Below are 24,698 nucleotides of genomic sequence, written 5' to 3' on the forward strand. Positions count from 1 at the left end.
CTCAAGTACAGAACTGAGATGACCTACCTGGGCAGCAGTTCCTTCTCTCCCTTGTTCATTCATTCCACAATTATTTCCCAGACATCTACTCTGCACCAGGCACCATGCGAGGTGCTAGAAACCAGAGATGAATCTGGAAGACATGGTCTTTGCCTGCCTGGGGTTAGTAGTCCAGAAGGCTGCACAACCCAGCCAACAGGAGCTTCAGCGGTTTGGAGGGCAGGAAGCAGACCCAACAGCCGCAAGGGGAGGGGCTGGAGGACAGCTTCCCATTGAGACCTGAGGATCAGTGGGAGTTAGCACGTGTGTGTGCCTGTATGTGTATGGGTGAATGGAATATTCTAGGCAGAGAAAACAGCATTATAAAGAGCCAGAGAGGACAGCACATGTAGCACCTCAGAGCAGGTCTGAAGGGCTCTAAGCAGAAGCCAGATGAGACGAGGGTTACAGCAGCACGGAAAACAAGAGCAGTTCCCAGGCACTGAGCCCTTTGCCACGTGCTTTCCCGTCTGCATTAGCTCATCCAATCCACCTGATGGCCCCCATGAAGGGGGAATTCTTTTTTTTTTTTTTTTTTTTTTTGAGACAGAGTCCCACTCTGTTCCCCAGGCTGAAGTGCGGTGGCACGATCTCGGCTCACTGCAACCTCCGCCTCCTGGGTTCAAGCGATTCTCCTGCCTCAGCCTCCCAAGTAGCTGGGATTACAGCCGCACGCCACCATGGCCGGCAAATTTTTGTATATTTAGTAAAGACAGGGTTTCGCCATATTGGCCAGTTGGTCTCGAACCCCTGACCTCAGGTGATCAGCCCACCTCGGCCTCCCAAAGTGCTGGGGTTATAGGCTTGAACCACCATGCCTAGCGGGGAACTCTTACCATCCCTATTTTTTGGACGAGGAGGTTGAAGTCCAGAGATATTAGGTAACTTGCCCAAGATCTCTCCTCTGGCAAGGGCAGAGCGAGGATTGGAGCTTGGATCAGTCTGACTCTAGAACCAAGTTTTCAACTACCACCTTCCTGCCCTTCTTGGCTGCATTGAAAAGTTTGGATGTTAGCCTCAGGATGATGGGATCCATTTAGCGTTCAATGGCACAAGTGATGACCTGATCTGATTTACAATTTAGAAGAATGTAGGGTCTCAAATGACACAAGTTCAGCATATAGTAGCTGAAAATCTAACTCAGCTTTGGCCCTCAGGAAAGAGGCTGTGTGGCTGGATCATGTGAGAGAAGGGCAATGGACATGGCAGTTTCCCCCGAGACAAGAGACCTCCCCGGGGGCACGTGCTCTGCCTCTGGTTCTTTGAAAGGCAACTAAGTTCTCTCTGCTTCCTTGGCAGAATAGAATCAGGGGATGCAAGTTACAATGAGAGATACTCGGGCAGATATTGCTGAGGGTCAGAGCTTACAAGGGGGCAGATGGTGCAGGGCACCTCTCAGGGAGCGCTTCTGAAGTCTCCTCATCTCTGAGATTTGGCATTGCAGATTTTACTTGAGTATGTGGCCTGATGGCTGGCTTTTATGTTTGTTTGCTTTTGAGACAAGGTCTCCCTCTGTCACTCAGGCTAGAGTGCAGTGGCACAATCACGGCTCACTGCAGCCTCAACCTCCTGGGCTCAAGTGACCCCCCGGCCTTAGCCTCCCGAGTAGCTGGGACTACAGACACCTGCCACTACATCCAGCTAATTATTTTATTTTTTTGTAGTGATGAGGTCTCCCTATGTTGCCCAGGCTGGTCTTGAACTCCTGGGCTCAAGTGATCCGCCTGCCTCAGCCTCCCAAAGTACTGAGATTACGGGCGTGAGCCACAGCGCCCAGCCTCCTGCTTTTACTTTCGATCCAACTGGTGGCCTGATTTCTTTCCAATTGCCCAATTTCAGGGGGCTGGGCTGGCATCTCAGGCCAAAAGGGCTGAAAGGGTCTCTCTGTGGCTGCAGTGACCTGGAGAAATCGGTGGAGAAGATCCAGAGGGATGTGTCCCACAACCACCGGCTGGTGCCCGGCCCTGAGCTGGAGGAGAAGGCACTGGTGCTGAAGCAGCTCGGGGAGACGCTGACAGAGCTCAAGGGTGGGTCTGGGGCCTGCGAATGCAGCACGTTGTTCAGGGTGGGGAAGTCTGCCATACTCCAGCCACCATCCTCTCCTCCCAGTCTGTGGTGCTCCCTCTGGCCCCAGCTCATGCCTTCCTGTCTCCTCAGCTCACTTCCCGGGCCTGCAGAGCAAGATGCGGGTGGTGCTGCGCGTGGAGGTGGAGGCGGTGAAGTTCCTGAAGGAGGAGCCCCAGCGCCTGGATGGGCTCCTCAAGCGCTGCCGCGGGGTCACGGACACGCTGGCCCAGATCCGAAGGTCATTCTGTCCCTGACCTCTGATTTCCCATGGGGTCACACACCGGGCCCAGACCCATAGGTCATACTGAACCCTTACCCCAACTCCCCCTAAGGTCACTGGCGTGCCGACTGGACTGGCACCTCAGCTCTGCCCTGTGACCCCTGCATGCTGTAGACCTGGCTTCCTCTTATACCAGGGGCAGTCACTCCTCCCCAGGCCCTCCCACAGCATCCCAGAGCCTGCCTCCCACCCCACCTCCCTCAGAGCAGCCTTCCTGCAGAAGGGTCACCACCTGCTGGCCTCACAGCTGCTCCCAACTCTCCCAACCCCAGGCAAGTGGATGAGGGTGTATGGCCACCCCCCAACAATCTCCTGAGTCAGTCCCCCAAGAAGGTGACGGCAGAGACTGACTTCAACAAGAGCGTGGACTTCGAAATGCCACCCCCCAGCCCCCCGCTGAACCTGCATGAGCTGAGCGGGCCAGCTGAAGGAGCCTCTCTTACCCCCAAGGGGGGCAACCCCACCAAAGGCCTGGACACTCCTGGCAAGAGAAGCGTGGACAAAGCTGTGTCTGTTGAGGTGCTGGGGCCAGGGATTGTGGGTGGGGCCATGAGCCAGGTTCACACATTCTTACGACCATTCTTCCTAGAGTGGGGAGTGCCAATCCTGTGGGTCTTTTTCCTTGGGGGAGGAGGGCCAGTGCCCTAATGGAAGCCTAAGAAGCATAATGAGGGTGACATTAGCCCTCCTAGACAGAAAGCATATTATAAAGCTACAATAACCAAAGCACTATGATATTTGCCCAAGAATAGACTATGTAGTCAGTGAAACAATAGAATGCCCAGAAATAGATCTAAGTTTATCACGAATGTAGTATATAATGAGGGTGGCATTCCTACCCATGGGGATGCCATGTGATACCCACGAGAAGTCGAAGGGTCTTCCTGGAGGCGGGATCAAATATGAGGCTTCGTTTTCTATTCCTTGCCTATGTGGCTTGGGGGAGGAGGCTGAGGCCCCAGAGGTCCTGGAGCAGGAGAGCTACCTCAATCCTGACTCCTGGCTCCCTCTTAAGGCTGCAGAGCGAGACTGGGAGGAGAAGCGGGCAGCCCTGACCCAGTACAGTGCCAAGGACATCAACCGGCTGCTGGAAGAGACACAGGCAGAGCTGCTCAAGGCCATCCCTGACCTGGACTGTGCCAGCAAGGCCCATCCAGGCCCGGCCCCCACTCCAGATCACAAGCCCCCCAAGGCCCCCCACGGCCAGAAGGCAGCCCCCCGAACGGAGCCCAGTGGGAGGAGGGGCTCAGGTATGGGGAGTAGTAGGGCTGGTAAGGAGCCCATTGTGGGGGAGTGCCCTCCTCAGGAGCCCAGGCTGATGGGGGAGGCACTGGGGTCTCAAGATCATTGTGGTTGGGCTGCCACACAAGGGAGGCCCTGGGACATCAGCTGCCACTAAAGGGAGACTGGGACCCAGAAGGACAGGGCAAGCTGGACTCCATCCCGGCATTTCCCACTGTCCTGGGAAGGAAGCCACTGAGAGGACCAGGCAGGGAGCAAGTCCAGGCAGAGTCATCCGCCTCCACGACTTGGCTGGGCGCATGCCCCAAACCAGGCTGTGTTGAGGGCGGGTTGAGCGCTGATACTGCTGATACTGACACAGTTCCCATGGTCCCCAGCCTGAGTCACGGTCCCGGGAGTGGCAGAAATCCAGACCAGAAGTGGCAGTCATCATTCCTTCATTTTATTCATTCCTGCAATGCATATTTGTTAAGTACCTACTGTGTGCTAGGTGCTGGAGATACGGAAATAAGACAGGGCTTGCTTTAAAAGAGCTCAAAATTTAGTGGGGGGAATAACACTGACATTTGTGTTTATCAAGCACTTACTCTGTGATAAGAACTGTTCCATTGCTTTTAATGTAGTCATCCTTATAATTTTATTTTTATTTTTTATTTATTTATTGTTTTTGAGACGGGGTCTGTCTCTGTCGCCCAGGTTGGAGTGCAGTGGCGCTATCTTGGCTCACTACAGGCTCCGCCTCCTGGGTTCTCGCCATTCTCCTGCCTCAGCCTCCCGAGTAGCTGGGACTACAGGCGCCTGCACCACGCCTGGCTAATTTTTTTGTATTTTTAGTAGAGATGGGGTCTCACTGTGTTAGCCAGGATGGTCTCGATCTCCTGACTTCGTGATCCACCCACCTTGGCCTCCCAAAGTGCTGGGATTACAGACTTGAGCCACCACGCCCGGCCTCATCCTTATAATTGTATAACAAGCTCAGGAGGCAGATACGGTAGTTATTCCCATTTTACAGAGAAGGACATAGGCTCAAAATGATTAAGAAATCTGTGCCGGGCCATGCCTAGTATGTAAACCAGAAATAGAATGCAAGTGCTAAATGTAATAGCAGAGGTGAATGCCGGTACTGTGCAGTCCTGGCGGAGGCCCTAGGAGGGCAGGAAGGCTTCCCTAAAGATGTGACTTTTCACTGAAGTCTTGCAAATGAGTGGGCACTTCCCTAGCCAGTGAGAGAGGGTACTCCAGGGTGAGGGAACAGTGTGTGCAAACGCCTGGAGGTGTGTGTGTGGCATGGCCTGAACAGGGTCCAACCTGGGGAGCAGCAAGCAGAGCTGAGGCTGAAAGCTTGGCAGGTGCAGAGGTGCTGGCCTAAGGAGCTTGGACATGGTTTGGGGTGATGGGGAGCCACTGCAAGATCAAAGGCAGGGGAATGGTTAGAGTGACCTCTCTGCAGGTTACCCCGGAAGCAGGGCTGGAGGACAAACTGGGGGAGAGGAGAGCCCAGTGGGAGGGGCCAGGATCCCTGGAGGAGAGATGGAGAGCTGAGCCAAGGCAAGGGTGAGGGGCAGCGGGAAGGAGGTGGTTAGAGCAGCGCCTCTCTAACTTGAATGTGTGTCCGTCACCCCAGGATCTGTTCAACCAGATCCTGGTTTAGCAGCCCAGAGGTGGGGCCTGAGCTGCAGTTCTGACAAGCTTCCAGGCGCTGCCAGTGCTGCTGGTCCACAGACAACACTTAGAGTAGCAAGAGTGCTGTCAGGAGAGGGACAGGGCTTGGGGCTTGTGTGCAGGAGAGGTAAGAGAAGGAGGGGCCCTGTGTTCTTGCCCCCAGGCTTTCCTCTCACCTCCTCCTGGTCCTCCCTGGAGGAAGAAGCAAGGTTTATCCCCTTCAAGTTAGATGTAGTGCACTGACTCCAAGGTTGCAGGCCTGCTGACCCCCAGCCCCTTGGTGCCTGCAGATGAGTTGACAGTGCCCCGATACCGCACGGAGAAGCCCTCCAAGTCGCCCCCACCGCCCCCTCCCCGCCGGAGCTTCCCCTCCTCCCATGGCCTGACCACCACACGTACCGGAGAGGTGGTGGTCACCAGCAAGAAGGACTCGGCCTTCATCAAGGTACCACTCCCACCTCAGACAGAGGGCCAGGGGACTGAGTTAGGATGAAGCCTCAGATGACTTCTGGAGACCCTCTGGGGTGGGAAAGAGACCCCTTTCTCAGAGAACATGGAAGGAAAGAGGGAGTGGCCGGTGGCGACTTTGTCCTGCTAGTTTGGGATTCTAGGTATGTGTATTTGCCTTAATTCCATGCCAGGCCCCTGTCTGTTGAGGGACACCCTGGCAGGGGTGTAGCAGCAGAAGTAGCAGACGAGAAGCTGGGGTGCATGGGCGATGGGGCCTGGGAGGTGAGCTGGTGCTGAAGTGGGGCAGAGCCTGGCCTTGACAGGAGTCCCGGGCCTTGCAGAAGGCTGAGTCTGAGGAGCTGGAGGTGCAGAAGCCCCAGGTGAAGCTGCGCCGGGCTGTGTCTGAGGTGGCCCGCCCGGCCTCCACACCACCCATCATGGCCTCGGCCATCAAGGACGAGGATGAGGAGGATCGCATCATCGCAGAGCTAGAGGTAGGTCAGGGCACACCTGGCCCCCAAGGTCTCAGCCAGGCCCCCTTCCCTCCCAGGCTGCCCCCAGGCCAGGTGACAGGATGAGGCAGAAGATGGGCTCTCGGGCTCCCTGTGGAGCGCTGGCTGTTCAGACCCCAGCCTTTTGCCTCCATTTCTTCTCCACTGTGAAAGGAGGGGTGGGGGTCTGAAGTCTTCTCTCCTTGCAGGTTTGAGTTTTTTAACTGTAGTCTCTGAGTCCCCCCAAGTATCCCCAGACCTCCTGCACTCTGAAAGTCCCATATCCGAAGATTCTGAGATCACCGAGTTTGGAGATCCCCATCCCCCAGTGTTCCGAGATCAGCTCATGCTTGAGACCCCCATACTTGAGTATTCTGAGGACGGAGCTCTGAGACTCTCATACCCCATGCCTCGACTCTCCCAGCAGTGTCAGTCACCACACTCAAGCGTTCTCAGCCACCCCAAGCCCCAGTGCGGGAGACCTGGACTACCAGGGCTCTGAGGTGACCAGATGAGGGCAGAGAGGGCTGGCAGCTATGGCAAGGGACCAAGGGGTGAGGCTGGGGGCTGATGCCATCCCAGGCCACCCTCCCCAAGGGTGCCGGGGCCACAGGCCAGCACCCCCATCCTCCCTAGTGCCCCCTCCTCCAAACCTGCCCCCACCTTCTGCTCCCCAGGTGTTTGAGAGAAGCTCAGTGTCTTCCCTCCCCCCCACGCCCCGCCGCCAGCTGATCCCCACCTTGCTGTCCCCCCAGGACCTGGGGCCCCCCGGGGGCTCAGCCCCAGGCCCTACACGGAAGGTAATGGGGCTGCTCCCACTTCTCACAGCTCTCTCTCTGCCTGTGCCCCCACAGCTTCCTCTCCTCACCTCCCACGCTAACCCGCTAAAACGCCAGTCACCATCCCAAGTCCCACCATGGCCACAGCCACTGCCACAGCATTACATGTGGACTCACCCCTCCCCCACTCCAAGGACAGGCGCATAACCCTTCCTCCCCGCTGCTTGCTGGGGGGCTCCCTGAGACTCCAGCAGCCTGGGTGTCTGGTGGCCCCTTGTGTTTGCAATTTTCTCACGGGCTTGCTGATGGAGGCCTGAGTATTTTGTTCTGGTTCGCAGTTTGAGCTTAGGTCTGGCCCGAAGGCTGAGTGTGGCCAAGATTGGAGTTTGGATCTTGCTCACAAGATGACTTTGGATCCAACTCAAAATTTGACCTTGTCCTGACCCCTTGCCTAGCCCCCACCTCCATCTTCGCTGCTCTGCTGCCTGTGCCGGGGAGGGGCTCTGTTTTTCCCCTAGAATCTATGCCTTGCGCTGGGGGCCAGGACACCACAGGGGTAGGCTCATCTACAGCCTCACTAGCCCCAGGGCCTACGATGCTGTCTTGGACAGAGAGCCTGGAATGGAAGAAAGCTATGCCATTCCTTGGCTGCTGGTTCTTTTGGCATTGGGAAATTCTTCCTTCCCTCTAATGTCAGTCCTTGCTGCTGTCCTGCTGCACTTATTTCCTCTTTATTCTTTCCTGGGAATTTGGGGGTGAACCTGCTGTCTGCACCCTACCCCTGGGGACTGTGCTTGGGGAGGAGGGGAGAGGGAAGGTCTGGGAATCTCTCTCTCTCTGCCAGGTCAGGTTGAGGCAGGGGGGCCTCTGCTCTGGAGAAGAAGAGCCTCCCGTGTGCACACACTCCCTATCTGGGGCTCCCTGGCCCACAGTGGGCTCTGTGCTGGTGGCCACCTGATTTCTGGCCTGGCTGGAGGCCTGTTGGCGCTTTGGTTTCCTGGCGGGGGAGGAGCAGAGGGGCATCAGATAGTGGACAGTGCCTTCTGCTGGGCAGAGGATGGGCACAGAGCAGTGCGAGGAACCTCTAGGATGAGCTGTATGGAAGGGGCGCCTCCTGGGCTGGCCATGCCCTTGGCACTTTGGCCCCTCCCATCCAAGCCCTGCCCCTTTCCGGCTCTGGGAGCCCATCCTGAGGGGCCCAGTGGACAAGGCCTTTTGCCCCTGGCCGACCCTCTGCATCCTGCGGCAGCATCGGGCAACGGAGCCACGAGAGCGTGAGGTTGCCCTCTCTGCCTTCCCAGTCAGCACCCCCCACTTCCAGGTAAGCAGGTGGCAAGGCTGGGTGGGTTCCTTTGGGAGGGGGTGTTTGGGGGTCCCTGCTGCCCCCTCCCATCTCCCCACGGCTCCCTTTAGTGGAAGGAGCACTGGCCTTGGAGTCAGACTATCTGGGTTCAAATCCAGGCTCTGCCACTAACTAGCTGTGGGTGGGTGGCCTTGGGTGAAGTGTGTTACCTCCCTCGCCCTGGTGAGAGCAGCAGTCACTTCCCGGGTTAAGGTAGGCACTGAAGGTGAGGAAGGGTGTGACGGCACCTGGCACAAGCCTGGTGCTCAGAGTTAGACCAGGATTCACTCACATCGGGGAGTGGTACTTGGGGCTTCCCTCTGTGCCTTCACCGAGGCCAGGGCCAGGGATGCTGGCACCGGAGCAGGTGCCCAAGGGAGCTTTGCCCGAGTGTGTGTGCCACAGAGGATTGGGCAGGGGGCAAGCCCCACCCCTTCTAGCTGTGAAGCTCTTGGGGAGAGCACACAAAGTTGGGGTAGATCAGAAGTCTCTGGTTTGAGATGCCAGAGGCTGACATGTTGTCTCTGCCCACATGGGGCCAAAGGTCTCGGCCATTCCATTCATTTCAACAAATAGCTAGTATTTATGAAGCACTCACAACATGCCCAGCGAGCTCACTTCATCCTCCACCGGCCCCACCTTGGTGTCGAGTCATTGCACAGATGGGCACACTCATGGGAGCAACCCTGAGCCCGGCTCCCAGAGGCTCACATGGGTGGTGTAAAGTAAATGTGTGCCTGCCCTGGCCAAACCGGCACCTTTACTGGAAAGTAGGAGGCCACAGGGTATGGTGGGAAAGACCTGAATTCTGGTCCCAATTTTGCCTCCAACTTACTGGGTAGCCTCTGTCAGGACCCTCCCTGCCTCAGTTTTCCCATCTGTAAAAGAAAGGGGCTAGGCTCACCTAACTGTAACACCCATTTTAGCTTGGGGTTTGGTTGTAGGAATCACACTCTTCCTCATCTTCCTTCTCCCCGCAGGCTGCCCCAGGTCCCAGGGCCTTCTGTGTCCCAAGGATCATCTTGACAGAGTGTGCCCCCTACCCTCCCTCCCCGCCAGAGGCCAGACTTGAGGAACTGGGACCCAGGACAGCTCCCACCCCAAGACCTCAGACCCTGGCTGACAGCAGGAGGGGCTGGGATGGTCCACAGGCCCCACCAGGGATAGTGGGGGAGACTTCTGGGCCGAGGAGCAGCTTCATGCCCCGGAAGGAGGGGGCAGCTCTGAAGAGACTGGGTGGAGGAGGCAGCAGCCTAGAGGATGGAGGAGCCAGGGTACAGTGTCCTCAGGGACCAGCCCAGGATGGGACTCCAGAGACCTCTACTGCTGACACCTACCCGGAGGAGATCCTCAAGGACTCTGGACATGATGCCCAAACCTGCAGTAGGGAGCATCAGGGCCAGGCTGCTGCCAACTCAGGCCACACCACGTGGGGCGCCACTGCCCAGCAGATGGACAGCTTGGAGGAGATGCTCCGGGAGCTGGAAGCCACCCTGAGCAACATGGGCACAGGCCCTGCCATGGGGTCCCCTGGCAGCCCCCCACCCCTACCCCTCCGCCCCCAGGTGGCTGCCCGCTTTTCATCCTCCTCTGCTGCCTTCCTCCTCCATTTCCAGAGTCAGACAGAGTAGGGGGCAGCAGAAATGCCAGGCCAGCCCCCTCCTCCCACCGGCCTTCTCTCAGCTCTTACCACTCTCCTGGGAGCCTGGTGCCAGAGCAGGGTTTGCAGGCAGAGTCCGGGGGAGGCTGGGAAGCCGGCCTACCCAGGGGCCGGCCAATCCCCAGCCTTGGCAAGAACCAGGGCCTCCCCGTTCTGCTCTGTATCTGTAAACCAACAAATAAAGTTCTCTCCCCACCTTCCATCCCCATGCTCCCCTCCCCCTCCTGTCTCTGATTCTCTGTCTCTGTCATCTCTCTGCTTGCGCCTCTGGATCCCCAGTGCCCCGCGGGCAGGCCTGGTACTTGGGGAGGTTCACGGGAGCCAAGCTTGCCCATCCCTAGGGAGACCTCACCTGCATCCTCCCCTTAGGAGGAGGATGTGGGCCTGGGGCTGCCCCTCTGCTCTGTGTGCCATTATAGAGAGCCCCTTGCTGGCATGTGCACCCAGGTCCAGATGGTGCCCCTTGCCGGGAGTGGGGTTGCTGCTGGGGACCCTCACTTTAGCAGAGGCTCCCCAAGGAGGGCATCAGCTGCCCCTGAGCTACTCAAGGAAGCCACTGAAGAGCTCTCCCTCAAGAGCCATTGGGAAACTGGCTTGGGCCCCACCCCTCTCCTGCAGGGAGACCATAAGTGGGGACTCAGAGGGTGGACCTGGGTTCTGGACTCGGATGTGGAGCCAGAGAGGGGTCTCCAGGTCTCAAAGGGCCCCACTGAGGAGGTTCCAGCCCCGAGACCCCACCCAGTGCTAGGGTTCCTGTGTGATTCACCCCGTGTGGACTCTGCAACTGCAACCCTGTTCCTCTTCCTGCAGAGTGGCGGAGGCAGTGTACCACCCATGAAGGTGGTGACTCCGGGGGCCTCTCGGCTGAAGGCGGCCCAGGGCCAGGCGGGCAGCCCCGACAAAAGCAAACATGGCAAGCAGAGGGCCGAGTACATGCGGATCCAGGCCCAGCAGCAGGTGAGGGCGGGGACTGTGGGGGCCACCCAGGCCCGCTCTGCTGCATGCTGGGCCCCTGCCCCACTGGGCATCTCCTGCCCCTGCTCCCGTGACCAGCTTTCCCAACCTCTGCCCAGACGGACCTTCCCTGCCAGGACTGCCCCACCCACCCCCTGAACCGTCTTCTCCCTCCTCCTCCCGATCCCGGAGCTTTGGATCTAGATTAGCACATGAGTTCTCAACCAGGCACCTCCCCTCTCAGGAGTTCCCTCAGTCAGACACAGAGAAGACTCTCCAGCTGCCACTGCTGGCTCCTGGAGGAGGGGCGAGCGAGCGAGTTTGTGACTCCAGCAGCCCCAACGTCTGGGTCCCTTCTCAGGCCTGGCCTACCCTGGGGTGCAGAAGGGGGATTTTGTGGCCCTCTGCTTCCTGCCACTCTGTTTCTCTCTCCGCTTCCCTCTCCCTCTTCCCAGGGCTCCGCCTGCTGTTCAGGGCCCCACTCTCATCCCGGTCTCCCTCTTAGCTCTTAGGCCACCCCTAGCCAAGGGAGAAGCCAACTTTGCATCTGCTTTTCAGCCTTGCGTTTGGGTTTCAGCGGGGTCACCTCCCGTCTTTGCAAGGTGGGGTGGGGACAGGGCGAGGCACTTTGGCCCTCAGGAAGGGTAGGGGTGCAGCAGGAATTGCAGGGATGCCGCAATCTCTTTCAGATCTAATGAGCAGGCGTGGAGGCTGTGTGGAGAGTGGACACACCTCACCCGTGGGTGTTTACTGCCCTTGTGGCCTGGTCAGAGGCTGCAGGGCGGCTCCTGGACCCAGATGTTGTGAGAGACCCTTAGTGCACTCGTTTGATTTAGTGAATATTTATGAGCAGCTCCTGTATGACAGGCCCATTCTGGGTGTGAGGGTTGGGGCTGTGATATGTCCAGATGCTCTCACTTAAAGAAGGTTCTAGACTCAGAGGCAAGACGTTAGAGAAGGTTCTAGACTCAGAGGCAAGAGGTTAGAGATGGGTGAGTCCATCTCTTTTTCAGATGAGGGGGCAGCTCAGAGAAGGAGAGGGGCTTCCCAAAGGTGCACAGCAAGGTGGCATCACAGCCAGGATCGGGACCTAGGAATCTTGGAACCCTTCCCTTCACTGGCCCTTGGACAGCCCTGGGCACCCAAGGCCCTGCCTCCCTACTGGCTCCCAGGAGAATTTCTCAAAAAGCAGCCCTCCAGCCCCCCGCAGCCTCTCCACAGCTCCCACCTGCCTCCTCATGGCCCCCAGACACCCTGCGAGCCCCACCTCCAGATCTTTTTCCTGCCACTGCCAGGGATGAGTTCCCCTTGTCCTGTCTGGGCTGGACCCTCCTGGGTGCCCAGCAGAGCAGCTGACACTGACAGAGCTTTCGCTGGGGCCAGGCATGCGCATTATCTCATCTCACACTCACCACACTGAGGAAGGTCTATTACCCCCATGTGATGGGGGGGGGGAGGGGAACTGAGGCTTAATCCAAGGCCACACGGCTAGCAAGTGGGGGGCAGGACACAAGTCCAGACTGCCTCCCTCCCCACCACAAAGTGCTTCAGCCTCTCCAGCAGCCCCTTCCCTCGGCTCTAATGATGTTGCACTGTTTCCCACCCTAGTCCCTCCCTCCCCAGAGCCCAGCTCCTCGGCTGTGGTGTCAGCCTCATGCCTTTATGGCCCAGCCTCCACCCCATCTCCGGGGTTGCCTGGGTCTCCAGTGACATCGAGATGGGCTCTTTCCACCCCGCTCCCCCACTGCTCTGCAGCATGCGGCCTTGTAGACCCCCCCACACCTGCATAGGGCTGTGCAGACCCTCTGTTCCTCAGCATCCTCTCCCCAGCCTCCACCTGGAGCCTCCGGGCTCCTTTCTGGGTGACTCCCTCTATTTTTTGAGACGGAGTCTTGCTCTGTCTCCCAGGCTGGAGTCCAGTGGTGTGATCCCAGCTCACTGCAACCTCTGCCTCCTGGGTTCAAGGGATTCTCCTGTCTCAGCCTCCCGAGTAGCTGGGATTACAGGCGCCCACCACCACGCCCGGCTAAATTTTTGCATTTTTAGTAGAGATGGGGTTTCACCATATTGGCCAGACTGGTCTTGAACTCCTGACCTCGTGATCCACCCGCCTCAGCCTTCCAAACTGCTGGGATTACAGGTGTGAGCCGCCGCCACCGGCCTCCCTGTGGAAATTTTCAACAGTAAAGTATAGAGAAGCAGGGGAAAACCATCGATGTCTCACTACCAACATGCACGCTCTTCTAAGATCTCCTTGTGACTTCTGTCACCTCTAACTGATTTCCCAAGACCTGGGGGTGGGGAGGGAACTTTGTAAAACGCAGATTTGATTGTCTCTGTGTGTCACACACACACACACACACACACACACACACACACCCCTGCCAGCTTAAAATCCCTGCCCCGGCCCCTGGCAGATGATAAACCCAAATCCTTCATGTGCGGCCCAGGGCCCTTCACAGCAGCCTCAGCTCACCCTGCCCCTCCACCCACACCCTCGGTGTGCTCCAGCCATGCGGGTCACTGGTGGAACACGATCCACACCAGCTCAGCCTGTGGCCTTGGTCAAAGCCCTCTGTCTTCTCAGGCCCTTTCTTCGTCTGTACAATGGGGACAGAAGTATCCAGCCTGGTCCTGAGCTCACATAATGCCAGGTACAGGAGAGAGCTTGGAACACCACAGTGAGCTCTACGGCGGCCGGCGGGGGCGGGGGTTGGGGGGGCGGTGCCCAAGGCCTCTCCTTCATCCAGTGAGTCCAAGCTGTCTTTGACAATGTTGAGATGGAGGGGACTAGAAGTGCTGGGATCAGGGACACAGAAATTGGGAGTAAGAAAGTTCTAAGATGGAGGTGCATTGCAGCAGTGCCTGACCCCACAGAGTAGTCAGAGGAAGTGACTGAGGAGAAGCCCGTGAATGTTGTGCTTAAGGTCCCAGGGAGGGACAGGAGCCAGGTTCCCAGGCGTGCAAGGATCAAGGCTTTGTGTAGACCTGAAGCTATGGACACCCCCTCTTCTATTAGGGCTAAGAAATTTGCTGAACAACTGCTTATCTTCTCACATGGCTGAAATGAAGATACTTTTTTTTTTTTTTTTTTGAGATGGAGTCTCGCTCTGTTGCCCAGGTTGGAGTCCAGTGGCGTGATCTCGGCTCACGGCAACCTCTGCCTCCCGGGTTCAAGCGATTCTCCTGCTTCAGCCTCCTGAGTAGCTGGGATTACAGGTGTGTGTCACCATGCCCGGCTAATTTTTGTATTTTTAGTAGAGGTGGGGTTTCACCATGTTGACCAGGCTGGTCTTGAACTCCTGACCTCAAGTGATCCGCCTGCCTCCGCCTCCCAAAGTGCTGGGAGCCATTGCGTCCGGCCCCAGATAAAGAGACTTTAATGAAAGGACGACACCAGAGGATTGAGGGAGAAAACAAGGGATGCCGAGGTACCCATGGACATCTCAGAGCAGGAGGCTGTGACTCCCTGGGGGAAGGGCAGTGGGGCAGGTGTTTAGCGAGTCCCGGAGGGCGGGAGCAGCAGAGCTGTGCTGTGGAGGGCACAGCTGCTGCCTGTGACACAGCTCCCAGGAGGGAGAGAGCAGGGAAGGAACTTCACCCCACCTACCTCTCTCTCACCCTGCCACAGACCCCACTGGCCAAACCCAACCAGAGTCCAGTCAGCAAAGGAGTGACCAGGATCAGCCTCTCGGTACAGAGCAGGGCAGAAATTAGTTCTGGGAGGCCAGGGGCAGTGGCTCACGCCTGTAATCCCCACTTTGGGAGGCTAAGACAGGAGGATCACTCGAGGCCAGGAGTTCGAGACCAGCCTGGGCAACATACGTGAGCCCCCCCCTCCTTAATTGGTTCCGGGGTATGGAGAGGCAAGTGAAAGACAGATAGCATACCTGTTAGGTACCAAGTTTACAACTTTATACCTTAAAGTACATCTGTGTTGTCACAGCTGCATCCCTACAGCACCTAGAATAGTGCTTGGCATACGTAGGCACTCAGTAAATATTTGTTGAGTGAATGAGCGAATGAGTTTGCCACCAATCAGGCCCAATCCAGGTGGAAACAGCCAAAGCAAATCTGAAAGGTTAAAATGACAATCGCTATGATGGCTACCATTTGTTGCATGTGTACTGAGGGTGTTGGGGGCCGGGTCTTACACCCTGTTGGCATCATCTCGTCATGTGCATCTGGTGCTGTGGGGCCTGTTATCTGTTTGCAGGTGAGGACATGAAGGCACAGAGAGATATGCGATTAGGGTCACACGGTTAAAAAGTGGCAGAGCTGGGACTTAAACCCAAGTTTGCCTGCTACAAATTCTGCTGTCTTAGTGCTGGATTCTGTTGCCCTGCCAGGGAGCATAACCTCGTGGGTGTGAGCAAGCCTCGATGAGATCGCGCTTGTGACGAGAATTCTAGAAGGTGATACGTTAACAAAAAATGAAGGTCGAATAGATCAATAAAGCAACACTGGGCCTCACGTGTATCAGTGAGAATGCTTTCAGCTGCAAGGAACAGGAACCCTGATTCAAAATGGATAAACAATAAGGAAAGGTATTCTGTAACCAAGAAGGCTGGAAGCAGGGGAATTCCAGGGTTGGTGAATTTAGCAGCTTGAGGATATCAGGACCCAAGTTTCTTTGCATTTGGTCCCGCTGTCATTTTTATTATTTTATTATTATTATTATTATTTTTTTTTTTTTTTGAGACGGAGTCTCACTCTGTCACCCAGGCTGGAGTGCAGTGGCGCAACTTTGGCTCACTGCAACCTCCGCCTCCTAGGTTCAAGCGATTCTCCTGCCTCAGCCTCCCTAGTAGCTGGGATTACAGGTGCCCACAACTACGCCTGGCTAATTTTTGTATTTTCAGTAGAGACAGGGTTTCACCATGTTGGTCAGGCTGGTCTCGAACTCCTGACCTCGCGATTCGCCCGCCTCAGCCTCCCAGTGCTGGGATTACAGGTGTGAGCCACCACACCCGGCCTATTTTATTTTTATTTTTATTTATTTATTTATTTATTTTGAGATGGAGTCTCGCTCTGTCACCCAGGCTGGAGTGCAGTGGCACAATCTCAGCTCACGGCAACCTCTGCCTCCTGGGTTCAAGCAGTTCTCCTGCCTCAGCCTCCCGAGTAGCTGGGATTACAGGTGCCTGCCACTGCCCCCAGCTAATTTTTGTATTTTTAGTAAAGATGGGGTTTCACCATGTTGGCCAGGCTGGCCTTGAACTCCCGACCTTGTGATCCACCCACCTCAGCCTCCCAAAGTGCTGGGATTACAGGTGTGAACCACTGTGACTGGCCTTATTTTTTTTTCTTTCTTTTTTTTTTTTTTTTTTTTGACACGGAGTCTAGCTCTGTTGCCCAGGCTGGAGTGCAGTGGTGCGATCTCTGCTCACTGCAAGCTCTGCCTCCTGGGTTCATTCCATTCTCCTGCCTCACCCTCCTGAGTAGCTGGGATTACAGGCACCCGCCACCACGCCTGGCTCATTTTTCGTATTTTTAGTAGAGACAGGGTTTCACCCTGTTAGCCAGGATGGTCTCGATCTCCTGACCTCATGATCCGCCCCCCTCGGCCTCCCAAAGTGCTGGGATTACAGGCATGAGCCACAGAGCCCAGTCTTATTATTGTTATTTTTGAGATAGGGTCTTACTCTGTCACCCAGGCAGTGGCATGATCTCTGCTCACTGCAGCCTCCACCTCTCCAAGCTCAATCCATCCTCCCGCCTCAGCCTTCCAAGTAGCTGGACTGCAGGTGGCGCCATCACGCCTCACTAATTTTTTGTATTTTTGATAGAGATGGGGTTTTGTCACATGGCCCAGGTTGGTCTCAAACTCCTGACCTCAGGTGATCCACCCACCTAAGCTTCCCAAAGTGCTGGGATTACAGGCATGAGCCACCAAGCCCGGCTTCACACAGCTGTTTTTATTTATTTATTTAATTTTTTTTTGAGATAGAGTCTCTCGCTCTGTCACCCAGCCTGGAGTGCAGTGGTGTGATCTTGGCTCACTGCAACCTCCACCTCCCTGATTCAAGCGATCTTCCTGCCTCAGCCTCCCAGGTAGCTGGGACTACAGGCGCACGCCACCACGCCTGGCTAATTTTTGTAATTTTTGGTAGAGTTGGCGTTTCACTGTGTTGGCCAGGCTGGTCTCAAACTCCTGGCCTCAAGTGATCTGACCGCCTAGGCCTCCCAAAGTGCTGGGATTACAGGCATGAGCCCGGCCTCACACAGCTGTTTTTAGAAGCTGGAGAATCTTTCCCAGAAGCCTCCAACAGACCACACCTCTTATCTCACTGCCCATTCCTAAATCAGTCACTGGCAAGGAGAAAGGAATTTCTCCAATTGCCATAGATTTTGTCATGATCCCCACATCCGCCACTCTGGGCTGGAGAAAGCCCAGCTTCTCCTGATGGTTCAATACCTGATCCAGGCAGGGCTTAGCAAGGAAGGAGGGCATGGGGTCTAGGGAGGGTGGCCCTGGGAATGGCCCTGGAGGTGGAGTCAGCGGGGTCTGTAGAGTCAAGAGGTTCCACACTTGTCTGGACATCTGGGCGTCAGAGTGTGAAGGGCCTCGGGAACATGGACCCGGCGAGAGCAGGTGGCCGGCTCTGATCCCCAGGCAAGAGGGAGGTGTGCAGGGTGGTGCCCTCTGGGACCAGCTCAGTGCTCCATGCCTCCCCCAGCTGAAAGCTGGACATGTGTGAGGTTTCTGCCTTGCCACGAAGGTAACAAATTTCTGCTTCTCTGGACATAATTGGAACCAGCAGGGGAGGATGATGGGTGAAAGGAAATGACAGGAACCTTCAGAGACAGCAGCTGTGTCACCTGAGAAGGGTTAGCAGCACAGGCTGGGGTCACCGGGCACAGCTGGACGTGCTCCCTCAACTTCAGGAGAGTGGATTGTGGACGGTGTGTCCAGAGTCTCCCGGGAGGGAAGATGGCCCGAGAGGATTTTAGAAAGCACATGTTGCAGAAGTGGTCTCCATAAAGAAGCGGGACGGGGACGAGGCATCCCCGTAAACTGGTGAAGCTGGATGTCTAGAGGTCTTGCACTGGCTATTGGGGGGAGAAGGGGTACCTCAACTGGGTGAAGGCACATCACCTGCCTGAATACAGGAGCCAGGTGGTGGTGATGGAAGACAAGTGTTCCCAAGACCAAAACTTGGAATAGAATGAGGCTCTTGAAAAATGCTGAAGGGGTAGGAGCAGAAAAAGCAGCTTTTACCTAGAAAGATCAGTTCAGAGGGAAAAGGACAACCAGGGAGAATCAGCACCCTGCCGGGGGACATGGTGAGGTGTGAAGAGACATCAGGGGGAACTGGGCAGTGCTTCCCTCCCCACCTGGCTTTGGGGGAAAGAACTTTAAATGGGAAAGGCTAGAGCAGAGGAGAGGCAGGACTGAGCCCAAGGTAAGTGACACAGTGGTCAGAGAGCCTCTGGTTCCCGTTGGATGAGTTTGTCTCCAGGCCCAGGTACTGGGGGCACAGAGAGGGCAGGGGCCATGCCTGACACATGCTGAGGACTGCGTGAATCTGACGACCCCGTGGCTGGGCCCTGGACCCCCTAGAACTCCCTTGAGTAATGGATGAGCAGAGGAGAGGGGTTAGAAAACCCAAACAGGGCCAGGCGCGGTGGTTCACGCCTGTAATCCCAACACTTTGGGAGGCCGAAGTGGGCAGATCACCTGAGGTGGGGAGTTCGAGACCAACCTGACCAACGTGGAGAAACCTCGTCTTACTAAAAATACAAAATTAGCCGGGCGTGGTGGCGCATGCCTGTAATTCCAGCTACTCGGGAGGCTGAGGCAGGAGAATCGCTTGAACCCGGGAGGCGGAGGTTGCCGTGAGCCAAGATTGCGCCATTGTACTCCAGCCTGGACAACAAGAGCAAAAGTCCGTCTCAAAAGAAAAAAAAAAAGAAAGAAAAAGAAAACCCAAATGGGGAACTTTCGCTTTAACTTAAATAAATAAATAACAAAACAAACAAACAAAAAAACAGGGCCTCATTCTGTCACCCAGGCTGGAGTGCAGTGGTGCAGTCACGGCTCACTGCCACTTCCACCTCCTGAGCTCAGGCCATTCTCCCACCTCAGCCTCCAGAGAAGCTGGAACCACAGGCACACACCATCACACTCAGCTATTTAAAAAAAAATTTTTTTTTAGTAGAGATGAGGTCTTGCCACGTTACCCAGGCTGGTCTTGACTTCCTGGGCTCAAGCAATCCTCCTGCCTCAGCCTCCTAAAGTGCTGGGATTACAGGTGTGAGCCACCACACCCGGCCCTTGTTTTGATTCTCATAAAAGGGAAATGTAGATGGCAAACTACACTGTGGTGAGCAAAACCCAGGTGAATCGTGGAACCAACCATCTGTGCACCTGTAAAGGAGAAATGGTGATTGCAGCCAGCGCTGGTTCTTCACTGTGAGCTGGGCAGGCTGCTGGAGACAGGGCTTGCTTTAGACTCTAGCTTCTTCGCTGCAAGGCATCTGAGAAAACTCCGTAGCAGCAGGGTGATAGTACAGGGAAGTGAACGACCCTGCCCAGACCTAACCTCAGGGTGGTCTCTGGTGACTCACCACAGCGCCCTGTCTTATCTTTTGGATCTTTTTTAAAATCTGGGTGATTCAGTTCTCACACTAGTAGCTAAGCAAGGCCAGGAGGGACAGTGAATACAATTACAAGGAGAAACCTGGGTCTGTGTAGCCTTAATCCAGTGGATCTCAAAGGTAAGTGTGCAGCAGAGGCACCAGGGGCACCTGCTTAAAATGCACATTCATGAGCCCACACAAGAGATGGATTCTGGAGGGGAGCCCAGGAATCTGCATTCACGATGCATGCCACAGGGTGGCCCCTGGAGGTGATGAGGTAATGCACGTAGCTCTCAAACCGCACTTTGGAGACCGCAGCTGCAGAGGAAAAGCCTCCAGGACTGGTGGAGTTGCGGGAGTCCGCCAAAGGTGGGAGGAGGATGAGGGGTCAGTTCTGACCACTAGAACTGACCAGTAAGGGCAGGACAAGTCATAAGGGAGTAGCCTCCTGTTACCAACTGGGGCGACAAGTGTTTGCAGGGCATGCAGTGGGGCCTCCTGCACTGGGCGGGAGGCTGGTGCGGCAGCGCCTTCTTCCCAGATATCCAGGTGGTGGTGGTGGTGGTGGACAGGGTCTTTTGAAGTGTTTATTCCCCCCTGGGAGGATAAGCCCCCTCCTCTGTTGCCACCAGGATGAAGCTGGAAGGGGCTCTGGCTGTACAGCGGGCCATTTGGGACTAGGAGGCTTTCCCCACCCTGACCCCCGTCCCCCGCAGGGCTTGTGCCCCTGTCCCAGCTAATGTTTCACTTCTTCTTCCTCCCCTCCCCTGCCCTCCCCCACCCCCACTTCCCCATCTGCCCATCCTGGGCGCGGCCTCTTCTGTGCTTCTCTGGTCACTCTGCTTCTCTCTCTGCTCTCAGTAACTATGGGCCTGCCCTCTGACCACCCAGGCCCTTTGTCCAACCTCGTGCCCCCTCCCCCCTCTTTTCTGCCCCCACCCCTCCCCATTCAAGGGACCCCTCTCTCCAGATGCCCCTCTGGCTTCTTCCTTTTGCAGTTAATTTCCTTGGATTTGTGGAGGTTTTCCACTTTTAAAACTTCAGCTGGGGGCCAGCATGGAGGCGCTCCCTTCCGCTCTCTGACCCCTGACCCCTGTTTTTGTTCCAGGCCACTAAACCATCTAAAGAGATGAGCGGGTCGAATGAGACCTCGAGCCCAGTCTCAGAAAAGCCCTCGGCTTCCAGAACCTCTATCCCTGTATTGACTTCCTTTGGGGCAAGGAATTCTTCCATCTCCTTCTAGAAGCCCCTCACCCCGCTGCCCCGCCTGTCCCCCTCCCTCACTCCTGCCATTTCTCCCCTCTCTTCCCTTCATCTCCACCCCACCCCACCCTACTCTCCAGACGCCCTGAGGGGTGTGCCCTGAAGAGGAGGGTGCGGCCCTCCTCAGCTCCCTCTACCCATCATCTGTTGGTGTTTTTGGTTTTGTTTTTTTTTTTTAACAATTAACTTTTAATTATCTTTTTTTAAACAGTAAAACTAAAAACCAAACACACCACCTTCCTTGATCCCAGCTGGCCTCTCGCTGGCCGCACCTGTCACGTCTCTCCCTCTTCTCTTTCACCACTCTTTCCCCCAGTCCATCCTGAAGCTCCTGCACCCCCTTCCCGCCTTCCCCTCACTTCCCAAGAATACTCCAAACAAACTCTGAACCACGGAGACTTGGAGCAGTGGGAGACCCCTCTCCCGTTTCTCGATACCTTCCTGGAGGAACGCGGGGACATCGGACCAACCCATACATCAAGCCGGAGAGCGGGGCTTAGGGAGACTGGCCTTGGAGACGCCCCACTCCCTGTCTAAGCTCGGACAAGACTGTGGCTTCCTCTGTGGCTGCTCTGCCTCCTCCCACTCACACCCCAGTGGGCCTGGAGTAGAGATGGACAGGCTGGAGACGAGGCCGGAGTTTGAGAGGCCTCAGGGTGGGTGTGAGGCCATGGAGTCTGTATCCCTGGGGAGGCGCTGGCCTCCTGGGCCTTGCCGTCCAGTGGGGAGTGGAGGGCAGAGGCCCTTTGGTCTGCTGGCTGTGGAGGGTGGGTTGCACGGACAGCCGGATATCGGGGACACTGCCTTGGGAGAGGGCGGCCCGGACGGGTATTTGGTACTTTTAGTTTCCTGATTTAGCACTTTAAATGTCATTAACTTATTGAATGGGGGTGGGGTGGGCAAGAGGGGCCTAGAAAACCAGGTTTTGTGGCTTGCAGTTGGGGGAAGGGTCTGGTTTGAGGGAAATGGGAGGGTCGAGAGGAGCTTGACGGGGAGCACTGAAGACACCTGGGACCCGCAAGTGGGGTGACTTGAACTTCAGTCATCCTCTTGGCGATTTGAGGGTTTTCCCAGGAAAGGATGAGACGTAGTTTTTCAATGGGGCTCTGGTGACCCTGGTGAGATGTCTGAAGGTCCCCGAGGCCTGACCATCCAGCCAGCGCCCCTGGCCTGTGGACGCCCTGCCTGCCCTGCAGAGGCGGTTGGCAGTGCCGCCTGGCTTTTGGCCGGGTCCTGGGGAGGCAGAGAGGGGCCAATTTTGGTTCTCACTCCTGGCCCCCCAGAGGGCACAGTGAGGAGCCAGTAGGGAGAGGATAGGAGAAGAGGAGAAGGAGGAGCGGGGTCCCCGGCAGCAGGATTCCCACTTGGAGCACAAAGTGAAGCAAGCACAGGGGAGGAGGACTAGAATCAGTCCCCCACAGCAAGCACAGAAAGGAGGAGCTGCGCAGAAGGCAGAGCCCCCCAGACCCTGGGGCCTGGCTGGGGAAGGTCCGCACCTGGGGAGAGCGGGGAGCTGTTGAAGGTTTGAGGGGAGGGGAAACGGGTTGTGTTTCTTCATTTCTTTTTTTGTTTTTGCCTTTGTTGGTTCATCCTTGTTTTCTAGCTTTGGATCATTTTTGTACCAAGGCGAGCAAGCCTTTTTGAAAAATAACAAAAGAGGAAAAAAAAAATCCCTCCTGGAAAAAAAAAAAACCCTGGAAAACAGAAAAAAAAAAAAGGACCTCATAAATGATGCAATTACTTTTAATTGCAGGCAACTCTTTACATTTAAGTGAAGTGTCTTAACATTTTATATTGTTTTAAAAATATATTTACATATTATATATATAATATACGTAATATAAATATATATAAATATTTAAAAAAGAAAAAAAAAAGAAAACCACGGCACTCTCCCTGGCCACTGTTTTGGCGGGGGAGGGGGGCTGGGGGGCGGGCACGTCGGCCTGGCTTCTGTGGTCCCAGTGAAATGGTCTGGTTTGATTTGGCTGTACAGAGACCCCCTGACTTGGGAGGGGAGGGGGGAGTGGTGCCCCCTCCTCCCTCCACTCCATTACTCTCTGCTTGCTACTTCGCTTGCCCCCAGCTCCCACCCTCAGCCCTGTGACTGGAATGTGTGCCCCACCGTCATTGTCCTGAGTTGAATGTCCCTTTGTGGGGGAGGTGGGGGGGCAGTGTCCATCCACGAAGGGGCAGAAGGAGGGAGCCACGTGCCCCGCCCCACCTGCTCGGGTGAAGCCCAGTGGGATTTGCATCTTTCTTTCCCTTTGGTTCCTGCACATTTATGGGCTGGGAGGCATCCGTGTGGAATTGCGTGCAGCCTGTGTGTGTGCTGGCACAAGCCCATGCACTGTGTGTGCAGACGCATGGGGCCTGCACCCACAGGCATGGCCGAGCACATGTGTGGGGGAAGGTGTGGGCACATAGGTGCATGTAACCTGTTTGGGCATTGGCACGTGCCTACCTGCATGTTAGCGTGAGAGGAGCTTTGTGTGTGAGAACATATGTAATGTGTGTGTAGACATGCTGAGCGCCAGAGACTTGTGTGTGGGCCACGTACATGTGGACAGAGACGCATACATGGAGGTGCATGTAATCTATGTCTCCGAGTGTGTGTGCGCACGTATGTGTGCTGGTGCAGACCCAGGTGTGTGGGTGTGCCTCTGTGTGCGTGTGTTCCATCATCCCTGCACCACTGGCTCCAGATCCCTTCCTGAGCCCCTGTCCCCGCTGGCCCTCTCACAGCCTGCAGCACATCAGTGCCCCCAGCTGCATGCGCCTCGCTGCTCTGTCCATCAGTGTGTGCTTGACCAAGAGAAAACTAAGACGTCTCGGGGGACCCCTGTACCTGGTCCTCTCAGCCCCCGCCCACTGTGCTGTGTTACTCGCATGGGGGATTTCCTGCCCCTTCCACAATATGCTGTTTCCCCAGGAGCCTCAGGCCTGAGGCTCTGAGTGGGGGCCCCCTGGGGACCCCCCGGGGGTGAGCCCCGGCTCCACACCCTGCCCCATCCACCCTGTAGGGCCCATGTTGGTGTAGCAGTGATGGCTTCTGTGGATATTCTGTGACCTCTGTCGGTGTAACTTGACAATTTCTAAATGGAAAAGGGTTGCTGTGTTTTCTCTGTCTCTCTTTTTTAATGTCCTTTTTTCTTCTCCCCACCTCCCTCCTCTCTTTCCTTTTCAGTTTTTCTAGCCAAGTGTTTGGGGCTTTAATAAAACTTGTTTCTTTTTCCTCTCCTGGATCTCCTTCCTATAGGCTGATGTCTCATTATTTCTCTGCTTCACCCTGGAGGATCTGGAAGGTGCTGGGATGGGTGGGGTGACAGGTGGGGAATCCCTGGCAGCCACTGGCCTTCACCTGGCAGAGCATGAGGGGGAGGACAGAACAGGGCCCCTGGGATTAGCCAGGTAGGGTGGTGTACACCAGTAATCCCAGCTACTCGGGTGGCTGAGGCATGAGAATCGCTTGAACCCAGGAGGTGGAGGTTGCAGTGAGCCAAGATCGCACCACTGCGCTCCAGCCTGGGTGACAGAGTGAGAACCTGTCTCAAAAAACAAAAACAAAACAAAAAAAACCAGTTCTCAGCTTGGCATTCCAGGAGGTGTCCTGCCTAACCCTCACAACCATCAGTGAGGTAGCTACTGGCACTACCTACTCAGGCAAGTGACAAAACTCAGAGATGTTGGGCATCTTACCCAGAGTCATACAACTGGTAGGTTGTAGACAAACCAGTAAGTTTGAATCCAGCTCTGCCTGACACCAAAGCCCACGGTTACCCTAAAACCAAGCAGGGCTGATGACCTCCAGTAGTCCCCTGAATTGGGTCTCAGCCTCCTGCCCTTTGAGTGAGATAACCCTTGGTGGGGGTCCACCCATCTTTTC

At 55.9% G+C, this 24,698-nt stretch overlaps 1 protein-coding gene across 20 annotated transcripts in view; it reads left to right on the top strand.

Annotated features, from left to right (window-relative positions):
• The window catches only part of SRCIN1 (SRC kinase signaling inhibitor 1), a 75,233-nt gene extending 51,176 nt beyond the window's left edge, over positions 1-24,057 (top strand). For 12 of the 20 annotated variants that reach the window (XM_063706472.1, XM_063706462.1, XM_063706463.1 and 9 more), the window contains 9 exons: positions 1,879-2,066; positions 2,197-2,344; positions 2,659-2,905; positions 3,402-3,636; positions 5,581-5,735; positions 6,082-6,234; positions 6,909-7,031; positions 10,823-10,969; positions 20,658-24,057. In XM_063706472.1, coding sequence (XP_063562542.1) covers positions 1,879-2,066; positions 2,197-2,344; positions 2,659-2,905; positions 3,402-3,636; positions 5,581-5,735; positions 6,082-6,234; positions 6,909-7,031; positions 10,823-10,969; positions 20,658-20,792 — 1,531 coding nt within the window. In that variant the 3' untranslated portion in view covers positions 20,793-24,057. Of the gene's footprint in view, positions 1-1,878; positions 2,067-2,196; positions 2,345-2,658; positions 2,906-3,401; positions 3,637-5,580; positions 5,736-6,081; positions 6,235-6,908; positions 7,032-7,854; positions 8,332-9,332; positions 10,215-10,822; positions 10,970-20,410 lie in introns of those variants that run through there. The other 8 variants (XM_055388299.2, XM_055388303.2, XM_019028162.4 and 5 more) reach the window with 5 other exon arrangements.
• The last annotated feature ends 641 nt before the right edge of the window (positions 24,058-24,698 follow it).

The sequence above is a fragment of the Gorilla gorilla genome, chromosome 4 (genome assembly GCF_029281585.2).
Source record: "Gorilla gorilla gorilla isolate KB3781 chromosome 4, NHGRI_mGorGor1-v2.1_pri, whole genome shotgun sequence".
Classification (NCBI taxonomy): Eukaryota; Metazoa; Chordata; class Mammalia; order Primates; family Hominidae; genus Gorilla; species Gorilla gorilla.